The sequence below is a fragment of the Corvus hawaiiensis genome, chromosome 10, assembly GCF_020740725.1.
Source record: "Corvus hawaiiensis isolate bCorHaw1 chromosome 10, bCorHaw1.pri.cur, whole genome shotgun sequence".
Taxonomy (NCBI): domain Eukaryota; kingdom Metazoa; phylum Chordata; class Aves; order Passeriformes; family Corvidae; genus Corvus; species Corvus hawaiiensis.
In genome coordinates this window covers 17,908,073-17,923,902 of record NC_063222.1, presented here as the reverse complement: position 1 = coordinate 17,923,902, position 15,830 = coordinate 17,908,073, and the positions used below count along the sequence as shown (strand labels likewise).

Genomic DNA, 15,830 nt, shown 5'->3' with positions numbered 1-15,830 from the left:
GGAGGCAATATGTACAATTAAGCTATTTTTATGCCTCCTCATCTAAAAATGTGAGTGTTAAAACATTTGTAGGTAAAGCAAATGGAAAGTTTAGATTTGCCTGCGTGCCATGCTCATTTGAACTCGCTGCATTAGCCTGGATTGCTGCTGAGCAGTGTGTGCTCCAGCAAAGGTTTCGCAAAGGGAAATGTCTTCACCTACAAACCTGGCTTCTTAAAAAGCCCAATGACTTTGCAGCTCCAGAAGATATTGACTTTTCCTGCCAACCACAAAGGGGAATAAATGACTGGGAGGGCTCAAGTAATTATACAAAGTGCCTGGATCAACTTTTCCATGGGGATCCTGTAGCTACTGGTCTGATGGCTTAATAATGTGCTTCTGAAATGGCTGCTTTCCACTGCTGTTTCTCTCCAGGGCCAGATTTCCAGCAAGACTCCTTAGCTGCCCTTGCAGAACTGGCAGGACAATGCTTGCTGGACTCATGCTGCATGTGAAGGAGCCAACAGTAACTTTTCCATAGGAAAACTTGCAGGTGGGGCAGAGCTGGACTATGCTGCCCCAGCAGCAAACTTTGAGAAAGAGGATGATTCAGAAAGCCCTAGATAACTTCTTTGTTCCCCACTCTTCACTGCCACTCCCTGTCCCTCTGTCCTTGTTCCTCGTCTCTTTGGAAGCTGGTGCGGCAGTGCATGTGGGGAGTGACCACTTTGCACCACCAGTGCAGCAACCAAATGTGATCCTTCCATTAGGAGACATCAGCACTTGTCCTTGTGGCCTGCATTAGCTGCATCACTCAGGTACATGAGCCACGTGCTAATACCAGGCTGTCTTGTCCATTTTCACCTGGCTCTGGTCCATAGTTACAGTCTGATGAAGAGTGGCCCTTCCCTCTGCTGTTTCTCATAGGTCCATTAAATCAGAAGCTGTGTATGGAAAGATGTTGTCCGGTTTTACTTTGCATGTGCTGCTTGGCAAAACATGAAGGTCAGATTACTTCGGGTGTTCAGATGTTCTTGCTGGGGAAATGGCAACTTCTTTCTGGTCCTCAGAAAGGAAAGTTGGAAGTTGTATTAGGATGGAAATGAGTAATTCAGCAATTACATTGGGAAACAACCATCGATGCAGGTGATCTCAGACCTTTTAAAGTACTGTGAGAAGCACTGGACCATGGTCTTTTCCACTGTTACGGAAAGAAAATCCCTATAATGGAATGGAACAGTTACAAATCAGAATGATCCTACAATAATGTTGTTTTTCCTCTATATTCCATAATCACAGTGATTTCAGCCTGAGAGTCCATACACTGAGAGGATGCTATCGATGGGAGAATGGACATGTTATATAACATCTATTATACATTCCATGTGTTTATATAAATGCATATTTCTTATGTAACTGTGTCACTAGGAAAACAGTGAGGTTGGACAAGTTGGTTTCTCCTGCCATTGCTGCTCTGCTTCGCTTGTTGATTCTTAAGTGCTGGCATAAGACACTGCAGGTTGTGGTGCTGATGTGTGTTCCCAAGTGAATCTCTTCAGCAGCTCCATTCGCTTTGGGTTTTGCTGGTTTTTTTTCCTCAACTGCTGTTTCTTTTTTTAATGTGATCCTTGGCTGAAGGCCTTTGGTGGGCTTTCACAAACTCGGAGGTAATCTGGTTAGTAAATACTAGGGACTGACAATTGACTAGCACAGTGTTCAGTTGCTGTGCTTTTCAACTTGAAATAACATCCAGGGCAGCCTGCTCAAGTGATGTAAAAGACCTGGTAAAGAAATGCCAACTGTCAGCTTGATTTTTGGTCTGCTCTGCTCTGACATAAACCTTTCTGACAGCTCAGACCAGTGTCCTTCATATTCCAAATTAATCCAAAATTTCTCATGGTAATGAAAGGGAAAGAAATTACTTTAGAGTGCATATTTCCTGCTCTGAACATCCTTGACTAACCCTGCAAACACCAGAGAATTACCACCTACTCAGATATGCCTGTCTGCTCTTGATGCAACTCTTGAGCTTATTTGCATTCCAATGGTTTAGCCATCTAAGATCTCTGTATCCAAGCCTCCATGTTGTCTGTACAAAATAGGAAAAACTTTTTTTTTTTCCCAGGGAGCCTTAATTTTTCTAGATTGAGAGCAAAGGAACAGTGCCAAGAGGTTGGATCAACTGAGCAGACAATTGTGTTGCAAGGACTCTTCTGCCCAACTTCCCACAGCAGTGTCTTGAACAGTGGAGTAGCCCAAAGCTCCTTGTTTACTTTTCTCTTATTCCAGGAAGGATCTGATCTATAGTATGGGTATCTCTTGGTAAGGTTAGAAGGAATAATGTGCCATCCTTTCTCTCCCAACTGTACAGCAAGCTGAGTTCCAGCGGAAGCACCCTCCGGGGTGGGCAAGAGGTGCAGAGGGACTGATGTAAATCATCTTCTCTGTCTTTGTGGATGAGGTTATCTCACAGTGGAGGAAGGAAGGTGATGGACAAGTTCCCAGGGTCTAACCTCAGTCTCCAGCTTTTGCTTTTCTCACATCTCACTTGACCTCTTTGGGAAGTTCTCATTTCTGTGCCATACCTTGTCTGGGTTCTTCTTACGTAGCTGTCTCAATTTTCTGGTTTTGAATGCCTTCCTTCTTTGTCACTCTTATCTCAGCAGGTGGCTCAAACTTGCTTTCCCAGACCAGGAACCAAATCAAACATCCAGGTCATCTGAATGAAAAGAATAGGGATGTCATTGCATCTAAAAATAATCCCAGTACCTGGCAGGTGACATATTTGACCCTGGACTTAGTCAGCAGCCTGGATTTATTTCCAGTTAGAGTCTGACTCTAGATAGAAGAATGGGTGTCGCTCCAGGGAATAATTCAGTTGAAACCTCTGAAGAAATCCTGGCCCCCCTCAAAAATGAAATTTCTAGTCTTGATGTAGAGGGGAAAGAGTATAGTACAGTTCTTCCCTTACATTGACTCACTAAATTTTGTTTTCTGTTATTCTTGACAGTGGCCGATGCTGATCGTCTGTGGGTTTCCTGTATTCTTTCAGAGTCTTCAAAAATAGACATTTTACTCAGGAGGCTTTCTTCAAGAAATAAGAAACTCCTTCTTCCTCTCCCTTTGGAAAGACCTCAGAGCACCCACAATGTTTTCAGCCCTCATATTTCAGGCACGGATAAGTCTCCCGTTGCCCCAAAGGCTCCAAGACGTTTTCCTCACATCAGGGACATAAATGCATTTGGCAACTCTTTAGGAAAAATATCATGGATTTGGGCAAATCGTATTCTCACTGTCAGTTCGGGTAGCAGTAGCATCCAAGTGCTGTGAGAGTTTTGGGGAAGTTTTTTTCCAAGCTTTATGCTGGATTACGTTATCTATTAAAAGCAGCTTTTTTTATGCTGAACTGCTGCAATGACCTGTATTTCACAACTTGCACATATACACTGAAAAAAACGTTATCTTGCACTCAAAAGGTGTTTCAGTGAAAGCTCCATGAAATTCTGTGCAAAATCTCATTACCTTCGTGCTTGGGTTTTCATTTTGTTTCAGTCTGGGGAGGTGTTTATTTCTTGGTAGCTCCAGGTGCCAACTTTGGTGTTTGCAATAGAGATGTGACTTCTGTCAGAGCATCATAGACCTCCTAATAGCTGACTAAACCCACTCCATAGATAATATGAAGAGCAGAGGAGGAAAATAATGAAATTATTCTCTGAGTCACTGGTGAACCAAGGACAGAAGCCAAGCACCCTTAGTTTCCAGTGCTCTGCTTCTGCCACTAGAAGAAATTAATTTCTCTTGTGATTTATATGAGATATCCAGGAGTTGCTTTACATTCTCTTTGTTTGAGCAATTAAAGTAGAAGGGGGAGCTGTTAAACCGATATCCAGCTGAAATATTTAATTTATTTAGTAGCTATTAGAAGTGACTTAGAGATGCCCTTATCTGTGACTTGAAATAAACAGAGGAAAATAGATTGTGTGCCTTTCCTTGTGGTTTAGAGAGATGAGGGGTTTTTATTCTCAAGGAGTGAAGAGGAAGCATTCTCTTTTTCTTAAAAACTCTAGAAGAACGCAGACTCTCTAGCAGTAGCCCTGTCTTTCCCCCTTTTTTTAGTTTCTCCAGGAAGTCTCTCTTGGAGAGCACAGGAAGCAGAAAAAGCCAGTTTTAAACAGGTTGTAGTTAAAAGGCTGGTAGTGTTCAATCTGTAACCAAAGCAAGCCTAGCTTTGCTGGATGCTAATTTACTGATGAGAGTTTCCAACTAAAATTTGTTTTCCATTTTAATCAACGAAGTTCCATTTTCTTGATGGCTTTTATGTCACAAGTTCTTGCATTGCTCGAACAGTCCTTCAGGAAACACATGGCAGGCAAGAACTCATTTCAAATGTAAAAATACCAAGAAAGAGGAGAGTGAGGGGAACTATAAATAACCACTGAGATGTCAGAGTCTCAGTCATTTTTTCCTCTGCAAGTCAGCTTTAGCAGTTAAGGTCAAGATAACATTTCCATGTCAATGGTCAGTTACATCAAAATTCTAAAACAGGAAAATTGAATGGAATTTTCAATTTTTTTCTTGTATTGTGCCTGGATTTGACCAATTTATAGTCTCCTAGGTCTGCCAGCCCTGAGTTCCAATGCTATTTTGGTTAAGCTTCTTGCCAGAGTGGCAAGCTTGGATTGGAACGTTGGGTTTATTAAAGGCTATGAAATTAAATTCCCCACCAAAAGAAAAGAAAAGGAAAAAAAACCACTTCTTGCCAATAGTCACTTCTTTATTTCCTTTGATGCGGTTCAGTTTGACTTGAATTTTAGCCTAACAATTTGCTACACAATTTTGTTTTGTTTTCACAAAGTTCTAATCAGCTTAAACTGCAAGCGGTTTGAAATGCCTCTCTAACAGCTTCCTTGGAGTTGCTAATTAAGCTTGAAATCTCTGTGTTGTCCACAATTGTATCTAAACAAGGAGGAGAGTGTATCTGCTCTCTGTTTGCCACATCTCACAGCTGCATGTAATTCTGCTGCCTGTGCAGAAAGTAATCACAACAGGACAGAACCTTTATTTAGGCAAAACTCTCAGGGTGGCATGCAAGGTCAGGCACATCATGTTTTGAGGAATTTGGTGGTGAGAACACGCAAGGCAAGCAGAGGTACATCAATAGCACAAAGACTGGAGGTGCTTGGGAATAACTAACAGCTTTGCTTTATCCCTCAGAGCACTTTGTTCTGCAGAGCCCTGAGTTATGTCTGGTCTGTAGGTGCTCTCACCTGATGTGTGGGTGTTAATAATAGATAAAAGCACAAGCTATCAAAACCAGCAGTGTATTCCCCCCATCCCTCAGGAGCAAAGCTAATAGAATATCACAGTTTTTAAAGATACCAAGGTTTACTTCAGTGGAAAAGGAGTCCTAACAAATCCTCAAACACATCTTTCTGTGTTGGGCAAAGCCATGGGCTGATTTCTCCCTAGGTAGAGGCCGCAGTGGTGTGAAGCAATACTAATCTGCTGAGGCATGGCTGCTGCTGTGCGATGCAGCCCAGGGATTTCCATGGTAGCTCTGTGCCAGTTCGCCTCAGCTGCAGAAGCCTTGAACAAACTGTTTACCTCTGACATTCTGGGAGGGATTTTGAGGGATTTCCTTCAAATTAGAAATCTTTGAAAATCAGCATCTTGCGCCAGGCGTTGTATTATGCAATGTCTTGGAATGAAGGTCTGGTCGGGCACTTAGGATCTCCTTGGACTGAAGGATTCAGAGATGGAAACTGTCTTATCAGATCATCCCTCCCTGCCAAGTCAGGCTCGTCTCCTGTGCTCCAAAAGCCTGCCCCAGCTTCTTGGTTGTATGTTTTCTGGGCCAGCTGCAGTCCTGGTGTGGAGTGACTGATTTCACATGGTTGTACCCGGTGGTCATACCTGGGGTGTGGCGTGGTGGCAGTGCTAACAGCAAGAGTGAGCTCTGCTCACCAACATGAACAATGCGCTGCTTCAATTCTCTGGGGAGCATGCAGCTCCCCTTCCCTGGTGGCAATAGACAAGATGGGAGGAGGTTTGGAAATGCAGCTTCACTAGAAAATTACTGAAGGAACCGGAGCTGATTACAAAGATATTTAACAATGCCCTTTTACATAGCAATTGCTAAGGATGCTTTCAGCTGTTTGCCTTACTGTAGTATTCCATGCTGCTATAATTATTGTTGCTGAAAAAATTTCATATGCATAGACTTTTTTCTTCTCTGTGCTATTTTAAAGTCAACTGTAAGTTAGAAGCATTTCCCTGGTATTAAACTACTTTACTCTTGCAAATGGCTGTAGCCACATTGGAGTATTCTGAGTAACAGCTCAGGTTCTGTTCTCTGGTACTGTACCACCTGAAATTGACTTTTGAGATGTGTGCAAGTCACTACATATAAAAATAATTTAATTTTTTCTGTTAATAATACATTGTTTCCATTTAGTAACCATTTAGGCACCCAGACTACTTCACAAGTATTTATCAAACCTAACAATATCCAGTTTCTCACTGGAATATGTAATTCTACAGCCATTTTATTTATAGGCCAACTGAGGCCCAGAGCATGGGAATGCTTTGCCTATGGCAGCTACTTGGTTTAAAAGCCAGAAGTCCAGGCATTTCATCTTCCAGCCTACCAGTTTAGAGGACAATTCCGTCATTTCTTACATTCATAGGCACTGCTGTTTTAAAGGGACAAAGATGTCTGTTGTCAGAGCAAGGAATGGACAGAAGATGAGTAGCTTTAAGTGCCAGAAAGTAGTTAAGTAATTTCCAACACGGGGCTTCTTGTGGATTTTTAGCTGGAAGGAATCAATGTGGCTGTGGTTGGACACTGAGCATAATGCAGAGCAGATTGTTTAACCCTGATATTCCTTCATCACTCTCAGCTCAGTGGTGCTAGAAAGGGATGCAGGCCTTGTCTAAACTGCCACTGTGCATCAGAGAAATCACCCAGTCCCTGCCTGTGCTGCTCCAAACATTAATTACAGCATTAAAAATATAATTCTTTCTGCAGGCAGTATGGCCAGCTTGTGTGCCTGCCAGACCCAGCAGCCTTCTCTGTGTTTCCTCTCCACCCTTTGGTGTGCTCAGACAATGGCAAAGCCATCCCTCAGCCTTCACTTGATAAGAAAACTGGAGCTCCTTCCTTCTCTCAGTGTAGAGCATATTTTGACATCTGTATATCATTTGAGAAGCATTTCCCAAGCATTGTTCCATTTTCATCGTGGCCTTTCTGTTATTGCACATTTACGGACTCAGTTGCATGCCACTGTTATCTTTGCTACTCACAGAAGCCATGAATATACATCTAGCCTTTCTCTAATAGTTACAGGGTGAGGGGAAGGGACTCCTTCATCCTGTATGCCGAGAGGACTTTCTGCCAGATTCACCTCCAGCTGCTCTGAGTCCAAAACTACAAAGCTGAATTGAGTTTTCCTGACAAGAAAAGCAAATTCCAGCAGAGGAAAAGCATGCCAGCCGTGGTATTGCTACTGTGCTGGGAAAGCCACTAAAAACTGAGCCGAATGGAAGAACGATTTGAAAGCCACTGAATACAGTAACCTCCAGGGCCTGAGTCTGCACTGTGCAAGTGGTAGCTGTGAGCACAGCTCAGATCCATTACCGGCATGCTGGTAACGTTGCAGGGTTGCCAGTGTAATTTATTCCAGTGTCTTCCTTTCCATCTCCCAGCAGATCAAGCTATGCCATCTAAAGAACAGCCTCACTGCTCCCCACTGTGTCTGAATTAGGGGGTTTGACACTTTGGGCTGTCAGGGGTCACATCTCTTGCCCCAACACACTGATGTGGCTATGGCAGCATGGTCTGAAGGTTAGAGCACCAGCCAAGGTGCTTCTGCAGTGCTCTCCCTTGCTGAAAGTACCCCTCAGAACAGCAAGAAGGGGAGTGTTAATAATGTGTCTGCTAATAATGTGTCCAGCTGGTCAGGTGAAGTGAGAAGTGCCCAAGTTGTCTCCTCAGACATGCAGGAAGAAATTTCATGCTGGGTGTTAGTGACTTAAATGTTATGTTTGCCAAGATTTAACCCATCTGTGGAGATAGCAGCTGGGAAGCCTTGGGTGGAAATCAGGTCTTGGATTTTCCTTTTCTAGAAATAATGCCAAAAAAGTGTTTGAAAGTGTTGAAATTACATCTTGACACTGGACCCCTTTACTGCTGTCTGTTTTATATTTAATTTATAATGCAACTATATATTTTCAGACCCAAAACCTAAATGAAAACATTTGCAATTATTTTGAAGTGCAGTTTTTCAATTGACCTGATCTAATTTGAGGTTTATAAATTCACCAGACTTCTTGAGATTAAAGTGTTCTGTCTTTGCTTAAGTATGGAAACATTTTCAAGCCTCAAAAAATATCCCACAAAGGGGAAAATGTCTGCTGCTCTGCTCTCCTCACTGTCTGAGGAAATGAAGGACGGAGTCACAAGATTTAAAGCAAGTCACTTACCACACTTTACTAAGTTACAGTTCAACTATAGTATTTGACCATGTGCCTGTTTTTAGCACAACAGTCACATTTCATTCGTGCAGCTTAAAATCATCTCCTCTGCTCAGTCACTTTGAAAAATGTTTCTTCTGCAGTGCTCACAGAAAGTGAGTTCGTGTCCCTGTGCATGAGTCGCCAATGTAATTCATTCCAGCAACTTCCTCCCCTCTCCCAGCAAAATAAGCAGTACCACACTCGTGTCCCTGTGTGTGAGCTCTCCTCGGTCTGCTGTTCAGAGTGCAGGAGACATTATTTATGTTCTTTAGAGCTTGGGATGAATTGCCAATGCAGAAGAAGCAATGACTAATCTGTGTGGCTTTTCTTCTGCACTCATGGCTGGGTCATTGTGGGAGAGTCCTTGTGCTGGCATGATATTGTGAGTTACTGCTGTCCCCTGAAGTTTGGTTAGGAGAGGCTATAATCTGCAGCATTAGGGCAGTGGGATGAGCTGCAGCCCACAGGCTGTCACTGCACCTCTGCTCCCCAAAGCCCTCTGCCACCTTGCTGTCTGGGACGTGAAGTTTTCGGGAAAGGACTCAAACACTCCCCAGCTCCAGTCTTCCATGGCTCTTGCAACCCAGAAGTCTTTCCCAGCAGTCAGAGTTTTTACTTTGTGTCCCATGTTTAAACCTAACATCTGCAGAGCAACTCCCTTTGGCTTTCTGTGGTTTCTGAAGGGACAAGTATTGCTCTAGGGCAGTCAAACAACTCACACCACCACTTGCTAGATGCTTGTTCCCAAGCAACTTGTTCCCACTTTGCTACTGATTGAGCTATACATGTTTAAGTGTCTTAGTTTTAACTTGCAGGATGATGCATGATGTCCTAGTCATTTCAGTTCTTTGTGTTTTAGTGTATATTTGCTTGGGGTTATTTTTCTTGTTGGTATTTGGGGTGCATTATTCTCCCCATGTGAGATTCTTTTTCTTTGCCATGGATAAACAGTTCTGCCCTCAAGAGACATGGACCCAGACTCAGCCTTTAACATTGTGCCAACCTTCCATTTAGAAATGGATGGTTCCTTCCCTATGCTTTTCAAACTCCCCCAAAAAATTAGTCGGATTTGGAGACACAAGGGCACTCCCTGCCTCTTGGCCAAAAATATGGGAAAAGAATGGTAAACTTTACCCTCAGCCCACACTAGATTTGTGGTCCGTAGTCTTATAACATGAATGTGACCACAACCCCTAGGTCTGATGTTTCCTAGCTGTTTCTCATCTTTCTTCTTTGTGCCTTGCCTTAGCTCTCAGTGTAGCTCATCAGATGCATTCATCTTTACCTGTTGATTACAGAGAAAGTTTGCAACAACAGCTGGGGAGAAAAGAATGAAAATAGAGCTGTTAGGCATTTTTCTTCATTTTGTTTGGCTTTTTGAAGGTCTAAAAGCTCCAGGAGGTGCTAGGACAGTTAGCTTAACTGTGAAAGAGAGCAAAATCAAGAAGCCAAACTTACAATCCTGCAGGGATGCTGTTCCCATAACGTGCAGAAATACCTTTGTGCAGGTTGTTAACTGCTGGGGCAGCACTTAGGCATGTGGGATAACCTGATTAGAGAATCAAAGAAAACCCTGGTAGCTTCACAGGCCAAATCCTGCCTTACAGCAACCTGATGTCAAATGGGGGTGAATCAAGGAAGCTTTCCCTTTGGCATCATGTGGTAACACCTTGAAGAGAAGGGTCTGAGCCAGGGTTCTAGCAAGAAGAGAGGCTTAAGCAAATACACTCCCAGGCAGGGAGTGAACTGGAGTCTGAAACTAATGACTTTGTTTTTCCTTACTGGTACAGACATGGAAGGATGAAAAGAATAAATTTCTCAGGTCTGATTTTCAGGTCGTATAGAAGGCTTAATCAGGAGTTGGTTATTTTATAATGCTTGTCTTCCTTAGCTGTGAGAATGTCAAACTGTGACTGAGCTGAGATTTGGGAGCAGAAGATGTGTGTTTTCAGAAGGTATGATCCAGCAGGGTGAGAGCAGTTCCAGGCCATGCTGTTCAGTGCTGCTGCAGGTGCCTGCTCCGGTCACAGAACTGACAGTAGCAGACATGGGGAACTGCTGAACAGATCAGTCCCCACCACGGAATTCCCAGTCATGTTGTGGAGGACCAGTGTTTATCAGAATTCAAAAATCAATCGGGAAAGTTCATGGGAGAAAGCATCCAGTTGAGGCAAAGTATGGGGAAGCCAAGCTCTGACTCAGGAAGTCCCTAAACCAGTAATCAGTGGAGGCTGGAAGCAAATCCCAAGGAATTGCTGTTTTGCTTACCCTGTTCTCATACTTTGGTCTCTGTTGTTGGCAACTGTTGGAAATGAAGCAAGCAATGACTTGGTGAGGCAAATGCTCTGTACCTGTGTGTGTTCAGAAAGTTTCATGGCAAATGCCTTACGAATGGCACAATCTTCCATCAGTATCCGCAGGTATCCTGCCTTCCTTCCTTGGCAGAAAAACGCAGAGAACTGCATGGATGCGGGTTGAGATGATGTGATCTGCTTATGCAAAGTGAAGTGGTAAATCTGCCAGGTTATTTCTCCATGGAGAAAATTATTGACCTTGCTTTTTCTGGCATACCAGCCACCATTATAATGATGATGATGGTGACAGCAACCAGACAGAAAGGCCAGCAGTCATTCTTTCCTGCCCATTATTACAAGGTATAAAGCAAAATGCAGCCTGAATTCAATGCTAGTCTGGCTGTACTCTTCTTACAAATGCACGAGGCAGTTCTCATACGGGTTGAAATTCAGGACTGTTCATATCGACCTTTCCAAAAACAATCCTTCTGATCTTCTAATAGGAGCTCATGTATTTCTATGCTTGTAGCTTACCAGTGACATGCAGCCCAGAGATAATGTCTAAGAGCAAATGTGTGAGTGTAGAACCTTCTGAGTTCCTGGGTGATTCATCTCCTTACAATACATTTTGGCTGCACATGTAAGGACTGGATCTTGCCCCTGAGAATACTGGCTCAAAGAAGCAGTAACAATGGAGTCAGTCAAAGCACTACTCTCCCTGGGAATTTTGTTGCCTGAGGAAGCAGAACTTTAGCCTTCTTGTGTTTGTCAACAAGATCTGCCTTTCAGCAGCTTTCTATATTTCTGTTCTGTTAGATTTTTCCCTTTTTTTCCCCACCTCCTTATTTCTGTCTATCTAAATTATAATCAATAGTTTTATGATAGATTTTTCTACCTCACCCAAGATGCAAACGCTGGTTGATAATATTACTTGATAACTTCAGGTTCATTGAGCGAGAATAGTAGGTGAAGTTTGCTTTTCTAAAGTCCAGTGAAATTACCCAAATCATTGCCACAGATTTACTGTTTGCATCTATGTGATTTTCAGCCTCCATTCATGCCTTGTGTCTTTTAAAGTGCTTGCTTTGAAATGGTAAGTTACCCAGTTGGTGTCAGAAGGGCTGGTGTGGCTCACAGACAACCATCTGAAACAAAATTATCTTGGCATTTCTATAATTAACTGCAAGGGTAAGTGAGGGTTGAAATGAGATGACTCATTCAATGGACCCCACTTGAAAAGTGGGAATTTTTTTGGCTCCAGCACTTTAGGAGCAGGCTCGTATGTAAAACCTGTGCAGCAAGGATCATGGCCTTAGAGGTGGCATTTCACAGTCATTATCTCAAACATCGTGGGCCAGAGATAAACGAACCATTTAAGTCATCCTGAACTCCTGTCCTTGCGGATGCTTTCCTTGCATCCACTGCTTTGTTCTCTCCCCAGACTTAGCATTATTCTCTGTGGGGAGAGAGGGAGATCAAGATTTTCATACAAGGCAGATAAAGATAATTTTATGGGATCTGCATTGGCAAAATAATTAGGGGGTCTCTGTGTAGCCCCAGGAATTTGCTCTTCAGTTTAGCACTGCCCTCTGTGGAACTTGTCTCTAATGACCTGCACTGCAAAAGCTTGCTCAGACTGGGCAGTCCAGAGGCAAAAACCCAGGAGTGTTGACTGCACAACTCCTTCACGTGCTCCTGGCTACAGAAGCTGCTGTGTTTCAGATAACCCACCAGATGAGCCATCTCTGATCATTTGTCAGAGCTGCTGAGACAAGGCTCTGGTTTGTGTTCTCACACTGTTCTAAAGGCTTGACCCAGGCTCTGTGCTGTTATCATACTCTTTGATAACTGTTGACTGTACTGCACTTTATCTAGAAGAAATGAAAAGAAGGTACCTAAAGCTTCCAAGCAGACCAGCAGCAGCCTCCAACCCAGCTGACCTTTGTAACTGTCCTGCTGAGATGGCACTCACATCTGTTGTGTTTTCTTTGCAGAATACACTGGAGCAATGCAGTGTCTGCGCAAAGCCCATCATGGAAAGGATCCTCCGAGCCACTGGGAAGGCCTACCATCCCCACTGCTTCACCTGTGTGATGTGCCATCGCAGCCTGGATGGGATTCCCTTCACTGTGGATGCTGGTGGCAACATCCACTGCATCGAGGATTTCCATAAGTAAGGCCTAAGCTGCTGTCAGTGCTTTGCTTGTTGTCTTTGTCTTTTCCCCCTAAAAATTCTCCTTTTTCCGACTGAGCTTTCAGGAAGTTCTGAACCCTATGCCACTTCCTCCCAAGGCTCTTAAATAGTAGGGAGAGCTTTGCTCCAAGCAAGCATACCATGGCATACAAGGTTAATTGGTTAGAGGATGATTCTGCTTGATCTCTGTTTTGCTTAGAGCTGAACTGAGGGATAACCTCTGTTTTAAGTGCTCTGCCTTCCCCTTGCCTTTCACTGCACTTAGCATGTGCTCGTTTCTCCTCACTGCCTCTACCTGCACTTTCACATCACCGCCTCCCTGCTTCTTCCACTGAGCAATTAAGAAAGGTCCTGTCCTCCTGCACTCTGCAGGTGTTTACTTACCTGCTAGAGGGATCTCAGTGGCCACAGGCTGCTCACAGCTCCTTTTGTTTCTAGTTGCTAATTAGCTTTTTAAAGCTGCTAAAAATACAGGCCTGGTAATAATTTATAGTGAAACTGCTATTTAAAGTAAGTTGAAAGGTACAGTTGCAAGTAATTCCTGTCACTGACACGCTACCACCCCCATCATCACAACTAATCTGGAGAAGACAGGTAGATATAATCAGAGCACAAATGTTTGCCCTGTATGGAAAAGACAGATACATTACACCCCTCAATTAAAAGATGAAATCAATACTGACAAATGGGAGTTTACATCTCAACCATTTACCTCTTAATTTCTAAGGGGGTAGACTTAATTAGAGCCTCATGACATCAGTGTGTGGGTCTGAAAGCTCAAAGAAGCTGGCTGACTTGACAGAAAGGGAAGCAGCCACAATTAACTGGCATGTGAGAATCCAGCAGGAGGATGTTCCCTGTAGCTCAGCTAGGCTGGGTTAATTGGCAGCTGCTGTATTGCCTTGCCTTTCTGTGCCACCAGTTGTGTGTAAGGTAAAATGCGGTCCTGAGCACAGGCCCAACAGGAGTTTTATGCACCACTCAGGCACCTGAAGGGTTTCCCTCAACACCCCCTTAACAATGTGGAGAGTGCCCCTTCTCAAAGCCCCACAGGCCAAGGGCTCACATGCTTTCAGGAGAAAGAGAGCTGATGTCCCACATTGAAGTCTCTTGGCAGTGACTGCAAATGGACCTTGGGGCTCTGAGAGTGTGAAGTGGGAGGCTGTCAATCCAAGGAAGGACAAAAAAATTGTTGAGTGAAGGATTGAGGGGAAGGTAATGGAAATAGCACGAGACCCAGTGTGACACTCGGAATGTCTTTGACCAACCACACATTTTGCAGTACTTTGGCCAGCCGATTAATCGATTTGAATTGATTAGGGATGACATGTCCTCCTGATCTGGAGGTTGAGTGTTCTACATCTACATCCTCTTGATAACAAAACTGTCGCTGATGCTACCCCCTGAGCTCAGGCCCCACAGTAGCAGATCCACATCCCCTGAAATCTGCAGGAATGATCTCAGGATCCTGGGAGATAATATTTGTCTCGTAATGAATTACTCACAGTAGCCTGGACAAAGAAATGTTGAAGTATTTTTTAAGTACCACATTTGAGCTAAATGGCACAAGGAAGGGCCTGCATGAAGCAGCACATAATTAATTGCGATCACAGCTCCGGTCATATCATGATCCATTTAAGTTATTTTTCAGAGCGCTCGTTATAGCCACTGTTTAATTCATTCTTTCATTAGATCACAGCTTTGCAGGCATCTTTCATCTACTGCCAGTGAAATTAATATTTTTCTTTATTCCTAGTACAGATAGATTTTCTTTTCTTTTCTAAGATAGTTAATTCTGAGGTGGTTCATGTGACAGGCTGGGTGGCAGAGTCAGTCCTTACTAGGCATTTCAGAAGAGAAGGGCCTTTGATCTCCTTGTGTTCTGATGTTTGCCATAAGCTTTGCTCTCTGTCACTCCACAGCCCCTGACCCTGGCTCTCATTACATGGCAGCAGATTCTGTGGGTGTAAGTTTCCTTTTCTGCTGGCAGAATTTGCAGCCAGGAAACTGGTACCAGGTTTTGAACCAAAACAGCAAATAATGATTCACCACAGGCTAAGTGTTCCCAAACCTAGTAGCAGAGATGGCCACTTCTCATGGGACCTGGGGGGAGCAAAACCAGAGGTAATACAGAACATGGGTGAATTATCCAGAACGGCATATGGTGGGCAATAGAAGGGGGAAGAAAGAAGCCTGTGCTTCACTTGATCCCTGAGCTGACCCTGATTCAAGTCAGTCATTTCATGCAGTGAGTTATTGTCACTATACATTTGGAACTCAGGCTGACTGGAAGAGAGAGCACTGGGGTCTCTGCACCCAGACCTGTTCCCTTTTAAGCCTGGACAACATCCTGTTGGTGGATAACTGAGTTGGTTGTAGCTAGAAAATGCAGCAAGTCAGAATTGCCCTGATGCTTCTTGTCTGAGAGTGAGCATAGCCAGAAATGTGCTTCTGTGTGCATATGTGGGTAAGATGGCTTGGAAGTTTAAAGTGGATGGCATAAACCTCAACAAATTAGTGTTAGTGCAAGGCAATTCTTTTTACCATTTCTTTTCAGACTTTTAAAGTATTTGTTCCAGCCTCCAGATTTTAATAGTTTGATTTTTGTTTTCAAGAGATGCTCTTGAAGCAGATCCTGGTCATCTTTCTAACCTTGGGACTTGCATGGATTTTCTTAGAGGCTGAGGGTTGTGGCAGTGTGTAGGTGCCACAATTGATGGTCATTCAACAGGCGCTTTAGTTGTTTTGCTGCCTGTCAGAAATTCTTTAAGTCCTCTCCTAATAAATGCTCTTTAATATCCTACAAGCCTGAAATTGCCTTGTAAGACTAAAGTGCTCCTGCCTGTTTT

The 15,830-nt window shown here is 43.5% G+C and overlaps 1 protein-coding gene across 6 annotated transcripts in view; it reads left to right on the top strand.

The window, feature by feature from the left end:
* LOC125330721 (LIM domain containing preferred translocation partner in lipoma) overlaps nt 1-15,830 on the top strand; it is a 333,960-nt gene that overhangs the window by 301,297 nt on the left and 16,833 nt on the right. For all 6 annotated transcript variants that reach the window (XM_048314233.1, XM_048314227.1, XM_048314228.1 and 3 more), the window contains one exon: nt 12,782-12,960. In XM_048314233.1, the coding sequence (XP_048170190.1) occupies nt 12,782-12,960 (179 nt within the window). The remainder of the gene's footprint in view (nt 1-12,781; nt 12,961-15,830) is intronic.